This window comes from Babylonia areolata, chromosome 21, assembly GCF_041734735.1.
Source record: "Babylonia areolata isolate BAREFJ2019XMU chromosome 21, ASM4173473v1, whole genome shotgun sequence".
NCBI classification, from domain to species: domain Eukaryota; kingdom Metazoa; phylum Mollusca; class Gastropoda; order Neogastropoda; family Buccinidae; genus Babylonia; species Babylonia areolata.
The window spans coordinates 27,319,535-27,334,073 of record NC_134896.1 but is presented as its reverse complement, the minus strand read 5'-3'; the positions used below and the strand labels follow the sequence as shown (position 1 = coordinate 27,334,073).

At 46.3% G+C, this 14,539-nt stretch overlaps 1 protein-coding gene across 1 annotated transcript; it reads left to right on the top strand.

The window, feature by feature from the left end:
- Positions 1 to 512: 512 nt before the first annotated feature.
- Positions 513 to 8,633, top strand: LOC143296595 (uncharacterized). Its single transcript, XM_076608621.1, has 3 exons — positions 513 to 1,878; positions 2,116 to 4,466; positions 8,481 to 8,633. Exons 1-3 carry the CDS (start codon positions 513 to 515, stop codon positions 8,631 to 8,633), a joined length of 3,870 nt encoding a protein of 1,289 aa, XP_076464736.1.
- The last annotated feature ends 5,906 nt before the right edge of the window (positions 8,634 to 14,539 follow it).

Sequence of the window (14,539 nt, the reverse complement as noted above, 5' to 3'; positions counted from 1 at the left end):
GAAGTGGGGACCTGGAGTTAGTGACTTAGAGACTTAATCTTAATTCAAGTTTTGTGTAGTTGTTGCACATTGTGAATTAAGAAAACATGCCTGTAACACGAAAAACTTCTGCGGCCTCTACTCCTAGTTCGGGGTCACGGGGGGTCAGGGCAGAAGGCAGTACACCTTCTCTGAGTGCTGAAAAAAAGACTGAATTGTCCGGATGGATTCAGGGCCACCTGAAGGAGGCTAATCCTGAAGGTGCTTTCGATGAAGGCTTGAAGAATGAGTCTAATTCCGTACCTTCTCAGGACATGTACTCAAAGTTCAGGGTGTTGGGCACTGACTTAGGTTTGTCTGGAGAGGCGTTGGCCCGGTTTGTGGTTGATGCAGTAGCCAGGGAGGAGGAGCGTCAGGCTAGGGAGGAAGAGCGTCAGGCTAGGGATGAGGAGAGAAAGTACAGACAATGGAAGGATAGAAAAGAAGAAGAGTATAGGAAGAAAAAAGATGAGGAGGAAAGATTGTACAGGGAAATGAAGGACGAGGAAATGAAACAGTTAAGAGAGGAGGAAAGACGTAGATTCGAGAGGAAAATGGAACTGCGCCAGGAAGAGCTAGAAGCTCACACGGCTCATCAGTTTCCGCTTGTGCCGTATGATGAGAAAGACGATTTCGATAGCTTCCTTAACCACTTTGAGAGAGTGGCGGGATTAAATAAGTGGAAGCGTAGCTCCTGGGCAGCCCGCCTGGTGGCCCTTTTGCAGGGTCGGGCGAGAGACGCCTGCCTACGGTTACAACCGGAACAACTACACGATTATGACATCTTAAAAGCGGCTCTGCTTTACGAATTCCGTCTGGATGCAGATTCCTACCGCAAACGGTTCCGTTCAATGCGGAAATTAGCGGAAGAGACGTTTGATCAGTTTCTGGGCAGGCTGAAGGTTTGTTTCTCCCGGTGGTGTGTGGCCGCTGGACGGGATGAATCTGATGCAGAGGACATTAAAGATCTGGTCCTTCAGGAGCAGTTCTTGACCACACTCAATCCCGATCTCGTCACTGAAGTTCGGCGTGAGGAACCCAATAGAGTTGAGGACGTTGCCCATATCACTACTAAAATTGTCAATGCTCGGAGAGCAGGTCGCATGGCGGAAGCTGAATTTCGAGTTTCCAAAAAAGGTTGTAGGGTTTCCGACCGCAGTTTCAATCTGGGCGCGGAGGAAAAAGGCCCTCCACATGGGTCAGGGGATTCAGCTCCAAACAACGTAAAGGGAAGAGACTCTACAAGAATACCTGCCTGCTTCAACTGCGGAAAGCCAGGTCACTTGGCCAAAGAGTGCCGGCAACCCAAGAGGGTCTCACTCATTGCTCATGTCTCACCTATGCAAGGTGTTAATGCAATGACCCCGACGCTTTGCGCGTCTTGTGCTTCCAAGCAGTACTCGCCTCGCTGCGAGGTTTCTGTCAATGGCCACACAGTGCAAGCTTTACGCGACACGGGAGCCCAGTTGATTGTTGTAGCCAGGCGACTCGTAAGACCTGACTGTTTTACCGGGGCCACAGTTCGCGTGGTGTTGGCAGAGTCAAGGTGCTCCTCAGTTCTGCCCATCGCCAGGGTGGACTTTCAGTCCCCGTTCATACAGGGTGTTTTGGACGTGGCTGTCATGGAGTCTCCTGTTGAGGAGGTTCTCATTGGGAATTATGCTTGGAGAGGGGACGGCTCTTCAATGGCCGTGCCCGTCTATGCTGATCCCAGCCTTGTGGGCGCCGTTCAAACAAGAGCCCAGGCTGCAGCAAATGCCAAACCCTTGCCTCCCCTGCCCGTCAAGGATATTCAGATCCATGTGTCACGGGAAGACTTACAGCACCAGCAAAATGACGATCCTGATTTTCATCAGGCACGTGATAGGGCTGGTTCAGGCCTTTTACAGAAAACCCCTTCAGGCGAGGTCTCTTATTTTAAAAAGCATGGGGTGCTGATGCGGCAGTTTAAAGATCACAGAGGCCAGGCGACCCAGATCTGTGTACCGAAGCCTTTGCGTTCCACAGTGCTACGCCTGGGCCATGAGGCTCCAATGTCTGGTCATTTGGGGTTTAGGCGGACGCAACAGAGAATATTTCCTCATTTCTATTGGCCAGGTATGTGCGGGGACATCAAACGCTTCGTTCTTTCCTGCGACAGGTGCCAAAAAACTGTACCAAAAGGGCGGGTTCCCAGAGTGCCTTTAGTTAAAATGCCTCTGATGACTGAACCCTTCAGCCGAGTGGCAGTGGACATTGTTGGTCCAATAGCTCCTGCTTCCGAGTCTGGTTGCAGATACATTCTGACCATGGTCGATTATGCGACCAGATACCCAGAGGCTGTTCCGCTCAAAGATATTACATCTGAGTCTGTGGCAGAGGCTCTCTTCAACATGTGGACACGCACGGGTATTCCTTCCGAGGTCCTTACTGACCGAGGGACACAGTTCACCAGTCAGGTGATGCAAGAAGTTTATCGCCTTCTGTCTGTCCGAGGCCTGACCACCACTCCTTACCATGCCCAGTGTAATGGCCTTGTCGAGCGCTTCAACGCGACATTGAAAACCATGTTGCGCAGGCTGTCACACGAAAGGCCTCGAGCCTGGGATAGATGGATCCCGGCTTTACTATTCGCATACAGGGAAGTCCCACAGGAGAGCACGGGCTACTCTCCCTTTGAGCTGCTCTATGGCAGGACTGTTCGCGGTCCCATGCAAATCCTCAGGGAACACTGGCTTCATCCCGAGAGGTCGGAGGTTCAGACAGCAGCTGAATACGTGGTCGATCTGCGTAACAAGATAGCTGAGTCATGCACTCTGGCGCAGCAGAATCTCGAAAAGGCTGCCAGAAGATACAAGAGGCACTTTGATGCCAAGGCCAAGCGACGAGAGTTCGCTGAGGGTAGCAGGGTTCTGCTCCTCCGTCCTTCCAAACACAACAAACTAGAGTTGGAATGGCAAGGTCCATACACTGTCCTGCGACGTGTAGGACTGGCTGACTACTGTGTTCGGGTTGGTACCAAAGAAAAACTGTATCATGCCAACCTACTAAAACAGTATGTTGAACGCATTCCCCAGATGTCTCTAGCTATAGCAGTGGTCGATGACGGTGAGATCTGGGAGGAGACTCGTACTGTGGAGCGAGATATCCCTCTTATACCCCTCGAGGCGTCCGAGGGGCCTGAGGATGTTGTGGTTGACCCAACCAATCCTTCACTGAAAGAGGCTGTCCTCAAGCTTGTGAGAGAGTTTGGAGACGTACTCACCGATCTGCCAGGTCGTACAAACTTGGAGACTTGTTCACTCCAACTGAATTCTGACACACCCCTCAGAACCAAACAGTACCCACTGCCATACTCTCAGCGTGAGGTGATCCAAGAGGAAGTCGATCAGATGTTGAAGATGGGAGTGATCGAACCTTCCTCATCTCCTTACTCTTCCCCAATTGTACTCGTAAAGAAAAGGGATGGCAAAGTGAGGTTTTGTGTTGACTTCCGTCGTGTCAACAAGGTGACCACGTTTGACGCAGAACCCATGCCAGACGTGGAGGCATTGTTCGCCAAGTTAGCCGGGAAAAGGGTATTTTCCAAATTGGACTTATCCAAAGGCTATTGGCAAATCCCAATGGAGGAAGCCGACCGTCCGAAGACCGCATTCTCAACCCCACAAGGTCACTTCCAGTGGCGTGTGATGCCATTTGGGCTGAAAACAGCGGGTGCAGTGTTTTCCCGCATGATGAGGAAGTTGATTCTACCTCTGGGCCTGCCAGAGGTGGGCAACTTCATGGATGACATGATCATCGCCTCTGTCGACGAGGCCAGTCACTTGCCACTCCTGCGTGCAGTGTTTCACCGCCTGCGTGAGTGCAGCCTCACTGCTCGGCCAGCCAAGTGCTATCTCGGACACAAGGAACTGGACTATCTTGGTCACCACGTTGGCGACAGCAAGATATGGCCGGACGATGAAAAAATGGAGAAAATTCATAACGCTACACGTCCACAAACTAAGCGTCAGCTCAGAGGCTTCCTTGGCCTGGTGGGCTACTATAGACGATTTGTCCCACAATTCGCAGAGATTGCCCTGCCGTTAACGGACAAAACGAAGGGCAAGGAGCCTGCCCACGTGAAGTGGGATGAGAGCTGTGAGAGGGCTTTTCTGCAGCTAAAACAAGTTCTCTGTAGTCGGCCCGTCTGTCTCCTACCAGACCTGTCCAAGCCCTTTGTGCTGAGAACAGATGCCTCAGCAGTGGGACTGGGGGCCCTACTGCTCCAAGATCATGGGATGGGCCCACAGCCAGTGGCGTGTGCCAGCAAAAAGCTTAATGCTGCTGAGAGGAACTATCCCACGATCGAGAGAGAATGCTTGGCGCTCGTGTGGGGCATACAAAAGTTCGAGCCATACCTGTACGGCAAACCATTCGTCGTCCAGACCGATCATGCCCCCCTGCAATACCTGGATAGAGCAAGAACGGTCAGCGGCAGACTGACACGGTGGGCGCTGCAGCTCCAGCCTTTCTCCTTCACAGTGCAAGCTATCCCTGGAAAAGAAAATGTTGGAGCCGACTATCTCAGTCGTCTGCCGGAGCAAGAATCGGCATTTCCCGAAAAGTGATTTCGGCAGTGTTAATCAAAGAAGAGTATGCGCAGTCCCATTTGACTTCTGCACATACCTCTATATTCTACTCTTAAATTAGGAAGCACACGCTTCCGCGTATCCTTACTAGCTGTAAAGTTAAGATAGCTTTCGTATAAATTTCTCTTCTCTTGTTTCGTTGGTCTGGACAAACTGTTTTGTTTTGGTAACTGTCCTTGACCACTAATAGACGTTCGGGAATGCGGAAGGGCAGGGCGAGAGTTGTCACGTGTGTCTGCCTGTCCGTCAGTCGTTGTGACGGTGTGTTTAAGTTCCAAACGTGAAGTTTGAACTTGAATGGGGGGTATTGTCACAACTTGTGACGACAGTTAGGGCGTGTGGCCCGTCTTCGTTTTTCTCCCCCCTCTTCTTTCACTTTCCCTCCTTCTCCCATCCTTCAGTTCGGGTAGAAGTCTTGATTTGCGCACGAACCACGTGCATGCATATTACTCGCTCACCTGAGCGAATATGAAATATTGTTGGGCAGCAACAATATTCGAGGCTTTTGCAGCCCGACTGCCGTAGTGTACGGGTCGTTCCTGTTGTTGGTGGGGTAGCTACCCCGACATCTAGGCACCATACGAAGTGAGGACCGGCTGTTCTCCATGGGAGCCACTTCTGTGTTTCTTCGTCTGTCTTCGTCTGTCTTCGTCGTCGTCGTGTCTTTGTGGTGGTCGTTAGTGTACGCCACCTGTGGCAGCTCTCGCTGTGTGCTGTGTGTCCCGGGCCTTTCGTCTGGTGACCCAGATCTTCGCCCCTTCCTGCCCTGTGACTGGTGTCCTGGGTGTTCGTCCCCTCCTGCCCTGTGACTGCTGTCCTGGGTCTTCGCCCCTTCCTGCCCTGTGACTGGTGTCCTGGGTGTTCGTCCCCTCCTGCCCTGTGACTGCTGTCCTGGGTCTTCGCCCCTTCCTGCCCTGTGACTGGTGTCCTGGGTGTTAGTCCCCTCCTGCCCTGTGACTGCTGTCCTGGGTCTTCGCCCCTTCCTGCCCTGTGACTGGTGTCCTGTGTTCCGGGCCTTTTGACTTGCAGCCTGGTCCATTGCTTGGCATTGTATGCCGAGTCCTGGCACCTAGGCCTTTTGACCGGGGGCTTGTGCCTTGGGTCGAACCCGCCGATGTTTGTCTGGGCCGTGTGTCAGTTTTTTGTTTTGTTTTTTGTTGTTGTTGTTTTTTAGAACAAAACTTCCTGAATCCGCCAAAGACTAAAGCACGAACATCTGTGTACCAGTCCTGGTTTAGGGGTGATTTGTCTTCTCCTTGAGTGTGTGTGTGGAAAATTGCTTTTGATTGCATTTGAGATAATCGGTAGTTTTGTATGCGACTTCTGTTCGTTTCGTGTTGTTTTTTTTTGTTTTGTAGTTATGGTATACAGTTGTTTTTGTTTATTTCGCATGTATAGGCTGTGTGTGTAAGGTTGCGTGAGTGGGACAGACAGAGCGGAAGAGAATAAATTTTGTGTGGAAGGGAAATATCTGTATTCTGTGTTTGTGTTGTCGGGTGCACTGGGTTGGGTGTTAGGTTTTAAAATAGTTCTCGACCTCTTCCCTAGGGGGGTCGTGACACGGACTGGGTTCTGTTTTCACCCCACCCCACCCCTCCTCCATTCTCCACTATAGACAACCACTTCCAACAATGGTGGATGTCAGCTGCTTCAACTTGTATGCTTTGCTCCCCTGACCACTCAAGAACATCAGTCCTGCTCACAGATCCACTCAAACTTTGAAAGACATGGCTTTTAAAGAGCAAATGCCAAAGGCTCATTAACTTCCATTCATCATCAACTACGCTGAGGGTATAGTAGTATAACCATACAGGTTTCAACGGTGTGGTGTGGAGTTGGGGACCACTTATCTCCCCTTCACAAAACCCTGAGAGAGAGAGGTGTCCACGGCAACCGGTCGAGACGGGAATAATTGGCGAAACACAGGTGAACAGCTGTCTGCGGCACCCCAGTGTCTTCACAGAGAGAAGGGGGAAGAAGAAGAGGAGGAAGAAGAAGGAGAAGAATGGACCTGTTGCATTGTGTTTCAAGGTGCTAGTGCTCGTTCCGTACCCCACTTATCACTTCAGGGGGAGTCGGGTTCACTTCTCCACAGTTCTTTTGCCAGAGGCTCTAATTTCTGTAGTGGGCCCTTGCTGGCTTCTTGACAACGACCCAGTGGGGTTGATCGTCCTGTGTGTCTGTGCCTCTTTCATTGACTGTCCTCCCCTCTCCTGCCTATCTATCTATCTATCAATCAATCAATCAATCTATCTATCTATCTAACATTTTTGTTTTATTCATTTATTGATTTAGTTATCTATCTATCTATCTATCTATCTATCTATCTAGTAATCAATCAATCAATGTATGTGTATGTATACGTGTGTGTAAACTTTGACAGCAGCAGGAAGACGGAGACAGGGAGAGGGAGACGGGGACAAGGGAAGGAGAGAGACAGACGAATACATAGAGACAGACGGAGACAGAGAGATGGAGACAGGGACAGATTAGGAGACAGGGACAGAGATAGAGACAGAGAAAGTGATAGGGAGACAGATATAGAGACAGAGAAAGCAATAGGGAGACGAGTATAGAGACATTGAGAGGGAAAGTAAGACACAGAGAGAAAGAGAGAGTGAGACAGAGACAGACGGAGATGAAGAGAAATACAGCGGCAGAGACAGAGAGACACAGAGACAGAGGGAGACAGAGACAGAGGGAAATGGAGACAGAGACAGAAAGGAGGCAGGGACAGAGATAGAGAGAAGGAGGTGGGGACAGAGAGAGGGAGATGGAGGCACAGACAGATACAGAGACAGAGACAGTGAGATTTAAAAATATCACTAAGGAGGTGAGAATTAGATACAAAACAAGAGATCTTCATCATCTGTGATTGATTCCGATATTTTTCTGGACATTTTCCCCAGTGAAAGAATAATTATGAAGACATTCATACTCACGAGAAGCCATTCCATTTGTCTATCAGTGTCAGTATCAGTAGCTCAAGGAGGCGTCACTGCAATCAGACAAATCCATATTCACTACACCACATCTGCCAAACAGATGCCTGAGCAGCAGCGTAACCCAACGCGCTGTCAGACCTCGAGAAAAATGAAAAAATAAAATAAATAAATAAAAAAACAAATGCAGAAGTAGATGAATATTTAAAAATAAAAAAAGATAATATTACTACTACTACTACTGATAATGATGATGATCATGATGATGATAATAAAAAAATAAATGAAAATAAATAAAAAGACAATAATGATAATAAACAAATAAGCAAAGAAATGTAAAATACACACACACACACACACACACACACACACACACACACACACACACACACACATGCATGACAGATATGCAACAAACATGCAGTTTCACAGATAAATAAGTAATGGTTTCACAAACAAACAAAAACGTACACGAGCCCCCCCCCCCCCCACCCCACCCCCCGGTCCCCCCTTCCCACCCCCCACACCATCTCTCAAATTACCCTGCACCCACCCTCCCCCACACACTCATTCCTAGACTACGTATCACAGCTTCCACGTCACACACACACACACACACACACACACACACACACACACACACATACACACACACACACACACACACACACACACACACACACACTTATACAAGCACACAAACACACATATGCTGCTCCCCAACCCCCACCTCCAATTTAATTTCATCAACCATCATCAAAGAGGAAAGGGAAAAAAAGCTATAACGATTAGTCCGGTAGCTGGGAGGAAGAACAAAATTATCTAAGAGCAGCGGCTTGTATGGTTTTCATGTGTTATGAAACTCCAACCATCGTCAATTTAGTCGTCTTCTCAAACATCTTTACTTCAGGATGTTTATGAGGGAGCGGCACGGTACGGGATGTTTGAGACTCCTTCCCAGCGTGAAGGTGACAGCAGGCACTTCTCTGCAGAACTATTTAACGTCCTTGTGAACCTTCTCCCATTGAACGTGTCCCTTAAGCCAGGTGACATGTGTGAGTGAATGGTGTTGGCGGTGTTCTGCTAAGCTGTGGCAGGTTAATAGTGTTTTCGTTGCTGGGACAATTCGGAGTAGGTTGGGTCTACAAGGAACGTTACTGATGTTGATTCTGTTTTCCTCTGCTCTCTGTCTGCAATTTACTGCCTTGTCTCTGTTTGTTCTTTCTCTGTTTTTTTTTCCGTCTGTCTGTCTCTTTTGTCTTGTTCGCTCGCTCCACAGCGCTCGCGCGTGCATACTCTCTCTCTCTCTCTGGTTCAATACCAATACCTTACAGCAGACCTGCCTAGTACTACGATTCTTCCGTAGCTTCTACGATTCCAGCCCCCTGACGGCTGAGTAAAAAAAAAAAAAACTACGATGATTCTGCTGACCGCGAAACCGTAAACACAAATGCACACACACTAGCAGCAAAATTCGCTGTGAGGTACACTTCAATGACAAAAAATTTCATTGCTGATGAACTGACAGTAAGATCAGACATTGATTTTCCTAAAAGAGCTAAAGCCATTTCATCACAAGAAACAGTTACAACTTACATTTCAAATCTGTTAAAAGAATCTGATGTTAACATGAAAGAGTTAGCTGCAAAACCACATCATTCTCCTGTTCCTTTTTGAGAAATGTTGAAAGCGGATTTTGATATCACTTATTCTGAAACAAAAATGGAAGAAAACATCAATATCACGACAAGTGCTGCCAGAATTCATATATAACAGAAAAATATCAGAATCATCTCCATATATTTACAGATGGATCTGTTCTTGATGACAAAAACGCTGGTGCGGCTTTCTATATTCGTGCCTTTAAATTTGAAAAATCTTACTTTATTGGAAAACACCTTTCCATATTCACACCTGAGCTAATTGCTATTATACAAGCTCTGAACTACTTAGTGAGCCATCAAATAGTTTTCTCGAAAATAGCATTCTTTGTTGATTCCAAATCAGTACTTTATGCTCAAGAATTATTCAGCCTTGAAACAAGACCTGACTTAGTTATTGAGGCAAATCATTTGGTACATTGTTTAAGGATTAAAGGGACTGAGGTCAGTTTTTGTTGGGTGCCTTCTCATGTGGGCATTCTTGGCAATGAAACTGTTGATAAAGCAGCTAAAAGAGGAGCACAAGATTCAGAAAAATCGACAAAAAATACATGTCCGTCTCTCCATAAAAGCGGCATACACTTTGTTAGAAAAATCAGCATTGGGTCGATTTCATAACCAATGGAAGTTAAAGTTTTTAAACCATAAAGGAACATTATTCCCCGAGAATATTATTAAAGAAAAGATACCGAATCCATCAGCTTGCTATACAAAATTAATAACCTCTACTTTCTTCCGTGTAAAACTTGATGTGCTGAAGATAAAGTATAGTAAAAATGTTACATGCATCTGTGGTAAGCAGTTCAGCTTGCATCATTGTTTGTTTCACTGCCAGCAGTTACGTACCTTCTTGCCCAAGTATTTCAAAGAGAATAATAATTCTGCAGATGATTTTGGTAAAGTTATTTCTGACGAGGTTCTTATGGTCGAACTTTCACAGGCATTCGTTCATAGCCCTATTTCTACATTCCTTTTATGCACTTCAGAATTGTGTTAATGGTTTCTGATTATTATAATTATTATTATTGAATTGTTACTGTTAAATGTAATTGCATGTTAGTTATACCACCTTCCTCCTCCATGCCCCCCCCCCCCCTTTTTTTTCTTTTTTTTTAACGTCTAATATCACTGATAGTGAAAAGACGCTAAACTAAAGAACGAACAGAGCAAAAGTTAAGAAGTGACGCACACACATTCGCCTCTTTAGAATTCGTCTCTGAAAATGACCTTTCATAGCTTTTGAAGTCAACGTTTCCCACCACCATCTCCCTCCACCACCACCCAGTGTTCCTGTGATTACGTCACTTCATTGGAGATACGTCGAACGGCTTTACCCCTTTAACGCGTGTGGGGCCTGTCAATTGTGGGCCTGTCAATTGGACGTTGGTACATTTCACAATCCCAGTTGTTGTTTTTTGTTGTTGTTTTTTATTACACACACACGCACGCGCGCGCGCGCGCACACACACACACACACACACACACACACACACAATGCATACTCAGATCGACACACAGACAAACACACACTGGCAGTTGTGCAAACACATTTTACCATGCTTACATACACTACACAGATGCGTGCAGATACACATATATGCGCGTGCGCGCACTCACACACACACAAACGCGCCTTCGCAGACACGCGCGCACATACATATACACACACACACACATACCACGCATACACAGATCGACACACAGACAAACACACACTGACAGATGTGCAAACACATTTTACCATGCTCACATGCACTCCACAGATGCGCGCACACATACACGCACGCGTACATACACACGCGCGTATGCACGCACGCGCGCGTGCAGACACACACAGAGGCCTACATTTAAAACAATACCTCCATGCACATACACACAACTGTGTGCTCTATCTCCATCCCTGTCAAGTCACATTTAGCAACAACTACTTTGTAGCCCCATAGATCAACAAAGTGTGTGTATGTGTGTGAGAGAGACGGTGTGTGTGTGTGTGTGTGTGTGTGTGTGTGTGTGTGTGTGTGTGTGTGTGTGTGTGTGACGGTGTGTGTGTGACGGTGTGTGTGTGTGTGTGTGTGTGTGTTATCATTGCTGCTCATGCTTGTTCAGTCTAAAGTTTGAAGTTGTGTACCTTGTGTATGAAAAGAGTTACTTTATTATTTATAATTTACTCTCCTACCTATTGTTCTTCAAAATTTCGACCGAGTAAAAAAAGAAAAAAAAAGAAAAAGAAAAAAGGAGACAGTCATAATTTTTGTTCGTTATATTCTGTGTAACTATTCAGGATTAAAAGGCTATGCCAGTCTTGAATATATGCTAATTTGTGTTTGCACATTTATTTTGCCATTGCTGCTGTGTGCACATATCAAAAGAACAGGTGTGCAAAAGGATGAGACTGGAGATTATGTTAAGAAACTCCGAAAATGTTCGGATTTATTTCGAAATACCTTGCACCCTCTTTTTATTATTATTATAATTTTGTTTTACCTGTGGACCTTCTGAATTGGTAAAATAAGCAGCACTGACATGAAGCTGTGAACCTCGTGTAACAACGTAGTCACCACTCTTTATTCTTAATGGGATAATTTTCTTTCCTATCCTCATTGTTCTTTCATTTCACTTGGTATAGTGTTAACGCGGGTTGCAACACTTGACGATGTAATAGTAGGCAGCACATTGACCACCAATTTCCAGAAGCAACAGTGATGGCTGACTTTCTGGCATTCCGATTTGGTGTTTGATGGAGAGAAAGAAGTGAGGATACAGCATAGTAAAATCATTATACTAAACCTTAAAAACAAATGAACTTGTTCAAAAACATTAAAAAAAAACAAGCAATTAAAATACACAAATCTTTTTCGTAATTTCAACATCACACACACACACACACGGACTTCATAGAAGCTGCAGAGGTAACGACGGCCTCACAGCTGCTGAACCGTTCTCGTGTCCACGAATATTGTTTGGGGTGGTGACAGTTCACAGATGGGACATATACACAAATCCTTTGCATCTACCATTACGATTACTCGCCGTGGACAAGACGGGAAGCAGTCATGATCCAGCAATGACTGTCGACACCTTCCGACCCGGGAGGAGGTAGCCTGCCGTCTGTGTCACTGACAATGACTGGAACAGCACGTCCCCCGTGATCTCCGGTTTGCTCTGCAGACTCGACACACACTGTGTCTGCTTTGGAGAGATGACTGGGAAGACGTGTGTGGGGAGATCTTTGGGACGACGGTATGACTTGAACTCCGGAAGGCCTGGTTATGACCAAACTTTGTTGATGCTGTGCTTCTTCACTTCCAGGGAGAAGGCAGCACGCTCTTCGTTGTGTCACCAGAAATAACGGAACCCGACAGCAAACTGACAGTCCGGGATCCTCCGAAGTTGACAGACTTTCCGGCATTTAGATTCGTTGCCGTTGTCTGCTTTCGGTTTGTCCGCCGAAATTTTTTTCCGGAGACAAAAAAAGAAACGGTTGTGGACTCAACTGCTCTTTTTTTTTTCTTTCGTCTGGTATCTTCTCTTTGGGGACTTCCTGGCATTAAGAGTTGGTGCCCTTGGCTGTTTTCGCCTATTCCGTGCTCAATGACGAATCAAACACTGTATAATCATGTTAAAACTTCTAGCTATGATGACATACATCACATACTTTGTATGCACATGTATCAGGGCAAGACTTTATATACGATCTTCTTGGTGTCCTGTTCATCTATAACTGTGTTGTATTGTGACATGTTCCAAATAAAGTACTGTTTAAACCAACTGCTCTGACTGAAGACAGGGTGCTTCCTTCAGGGAAACAGAACACGTTGAATTTAATTGTTTTATTTGGGATTTGTTTTTGTTGTCGTTTTCTTATTTGTACTTTGTCTTGGTAGGTTTTTTCTTGTTACGGTCTTATATTTTCTAGACTGCATAGTATATTTTTAAAAATAAATGAAGAGAGATCAATAGACTGACTTGCAGGAAGACAGACAGGATGACAGAAAGACAGAGAAAGAGACAACACCATTGTACTGGGGACATAGGGGACACAGAGACAGAGGCATACAGAGAGAGAGACAGAGATAGACAAACAGACACAGAGAGACAGATACTGAGAGAGAGAAACAGTGACAAAGACAGAAAGAAACAACTTTTTATTATCCAGCGTTTTTCCTCACGTGGGGCATTTTTCCACCAGGTCTGGGGGCTGGTTCGTGGCCGTGGGCAAATCAACAGTTCCCTTCACTGTGTGTGAACAATTCAAAAGGGCTCAGGTGCCCTGGTATTACGCCACATGTAACCCCCCACCCCCCTTCGCCTCTGCCTCTCCGCCCCCTCCCTCCCCCCACCCGTCACCCTTCTCCTGGAACGGGAAACAAGGTGGCTGTAAGAACCGCAGTGCTGTCTGTTTGTCAAACAACGGTGGCTTTAATCAGTGAACGTTGCCACGGTCGTATCGCGAGAGGCGCACAATCAGTTACGATGACGCATAATCCTCTTTCTCACTACTGTCACTCATGTTCCGATAAGCTGACAACATTGATGTTTAACAGTACAATGGTGTCGACAGTAGCAGCGGACATTTCCCCGACACTGTGAATCACCTTCATCAGACTTTGTCTTCATAGACTGGAAAAGCCTTTTGTCATAAATCACTGGACTTTGTGTTCTTGGTTTACATTTATGCTTAAGAAGAAAGAAAGAAAGAAAGAAAGAAAATCCGTCTAAAAAAGTGAAGACATGTGAAAATGCTAAAAAGAAAAGAAAAGAAAAAGGAAAGAAATACGGGAAAAAAGGGCGGAGAGAAAGAAAGTTAATGTTGAACACATCTGCTAAGGTACACACACACACACACACACACACACACAGAGGCACGCACACACACAGGAAGCGAGAGAATTTGAGCATGCTGGTTTGAATCACGGCTCAGTATCTCTCCCCCTCCACTAGACCTTGAGTGGTGGTGTGGACACTATTCATTTGGATGAGACAATAAACCGAGATCCTGTGTGCAGCATGCACTTAGCGCACGTAAAAGAACCCACGGCAACAAAAGGGTTGTCCCTGGCAAAATTCAGTAAGAAAATCCACTTCGATAGGAAAAACAAATAAAACTTCGTGCAGGAAAATATACAAAACAACGGGTGGTGCTCTCAGTGTAGCGACGCGCTCTCCCTGGGTAGAGCAGCCTGAATTTCACACAAAGAAATCTGTTGTGACAAAAAAGAGAAATACAAATACACACACACAGGCACGCACACATACGCACACACACCACACACACACACAGAGGCACGCAAACACACACATACACACA

Excerpts from the sequence above, each read along its gene's own strand:
- LOC143296595 (XM_076608621.1), top strand. The coding sequence starts at position 513 with ATGAAGGACGAGGAAATGAAACAGTTAAGAGAGGAGGAAAGACGTAGA. Across the intron at positions 1,879-2,115 it reads TCCTGATTTTCATCAGGCAC|GTATGTGCGGGGACATCAAA; the intron begins GTGATAGGGCTG and ends TCTATTGGCCAG. Across the intron at positions 4,467-8,480 it reads ACCTGGATAGAGCAAGAACG|GATGTTTATGAGGGAGCGGC; the intron begins GTCAGCGGCAGA and ends TCTTTACTTCAG.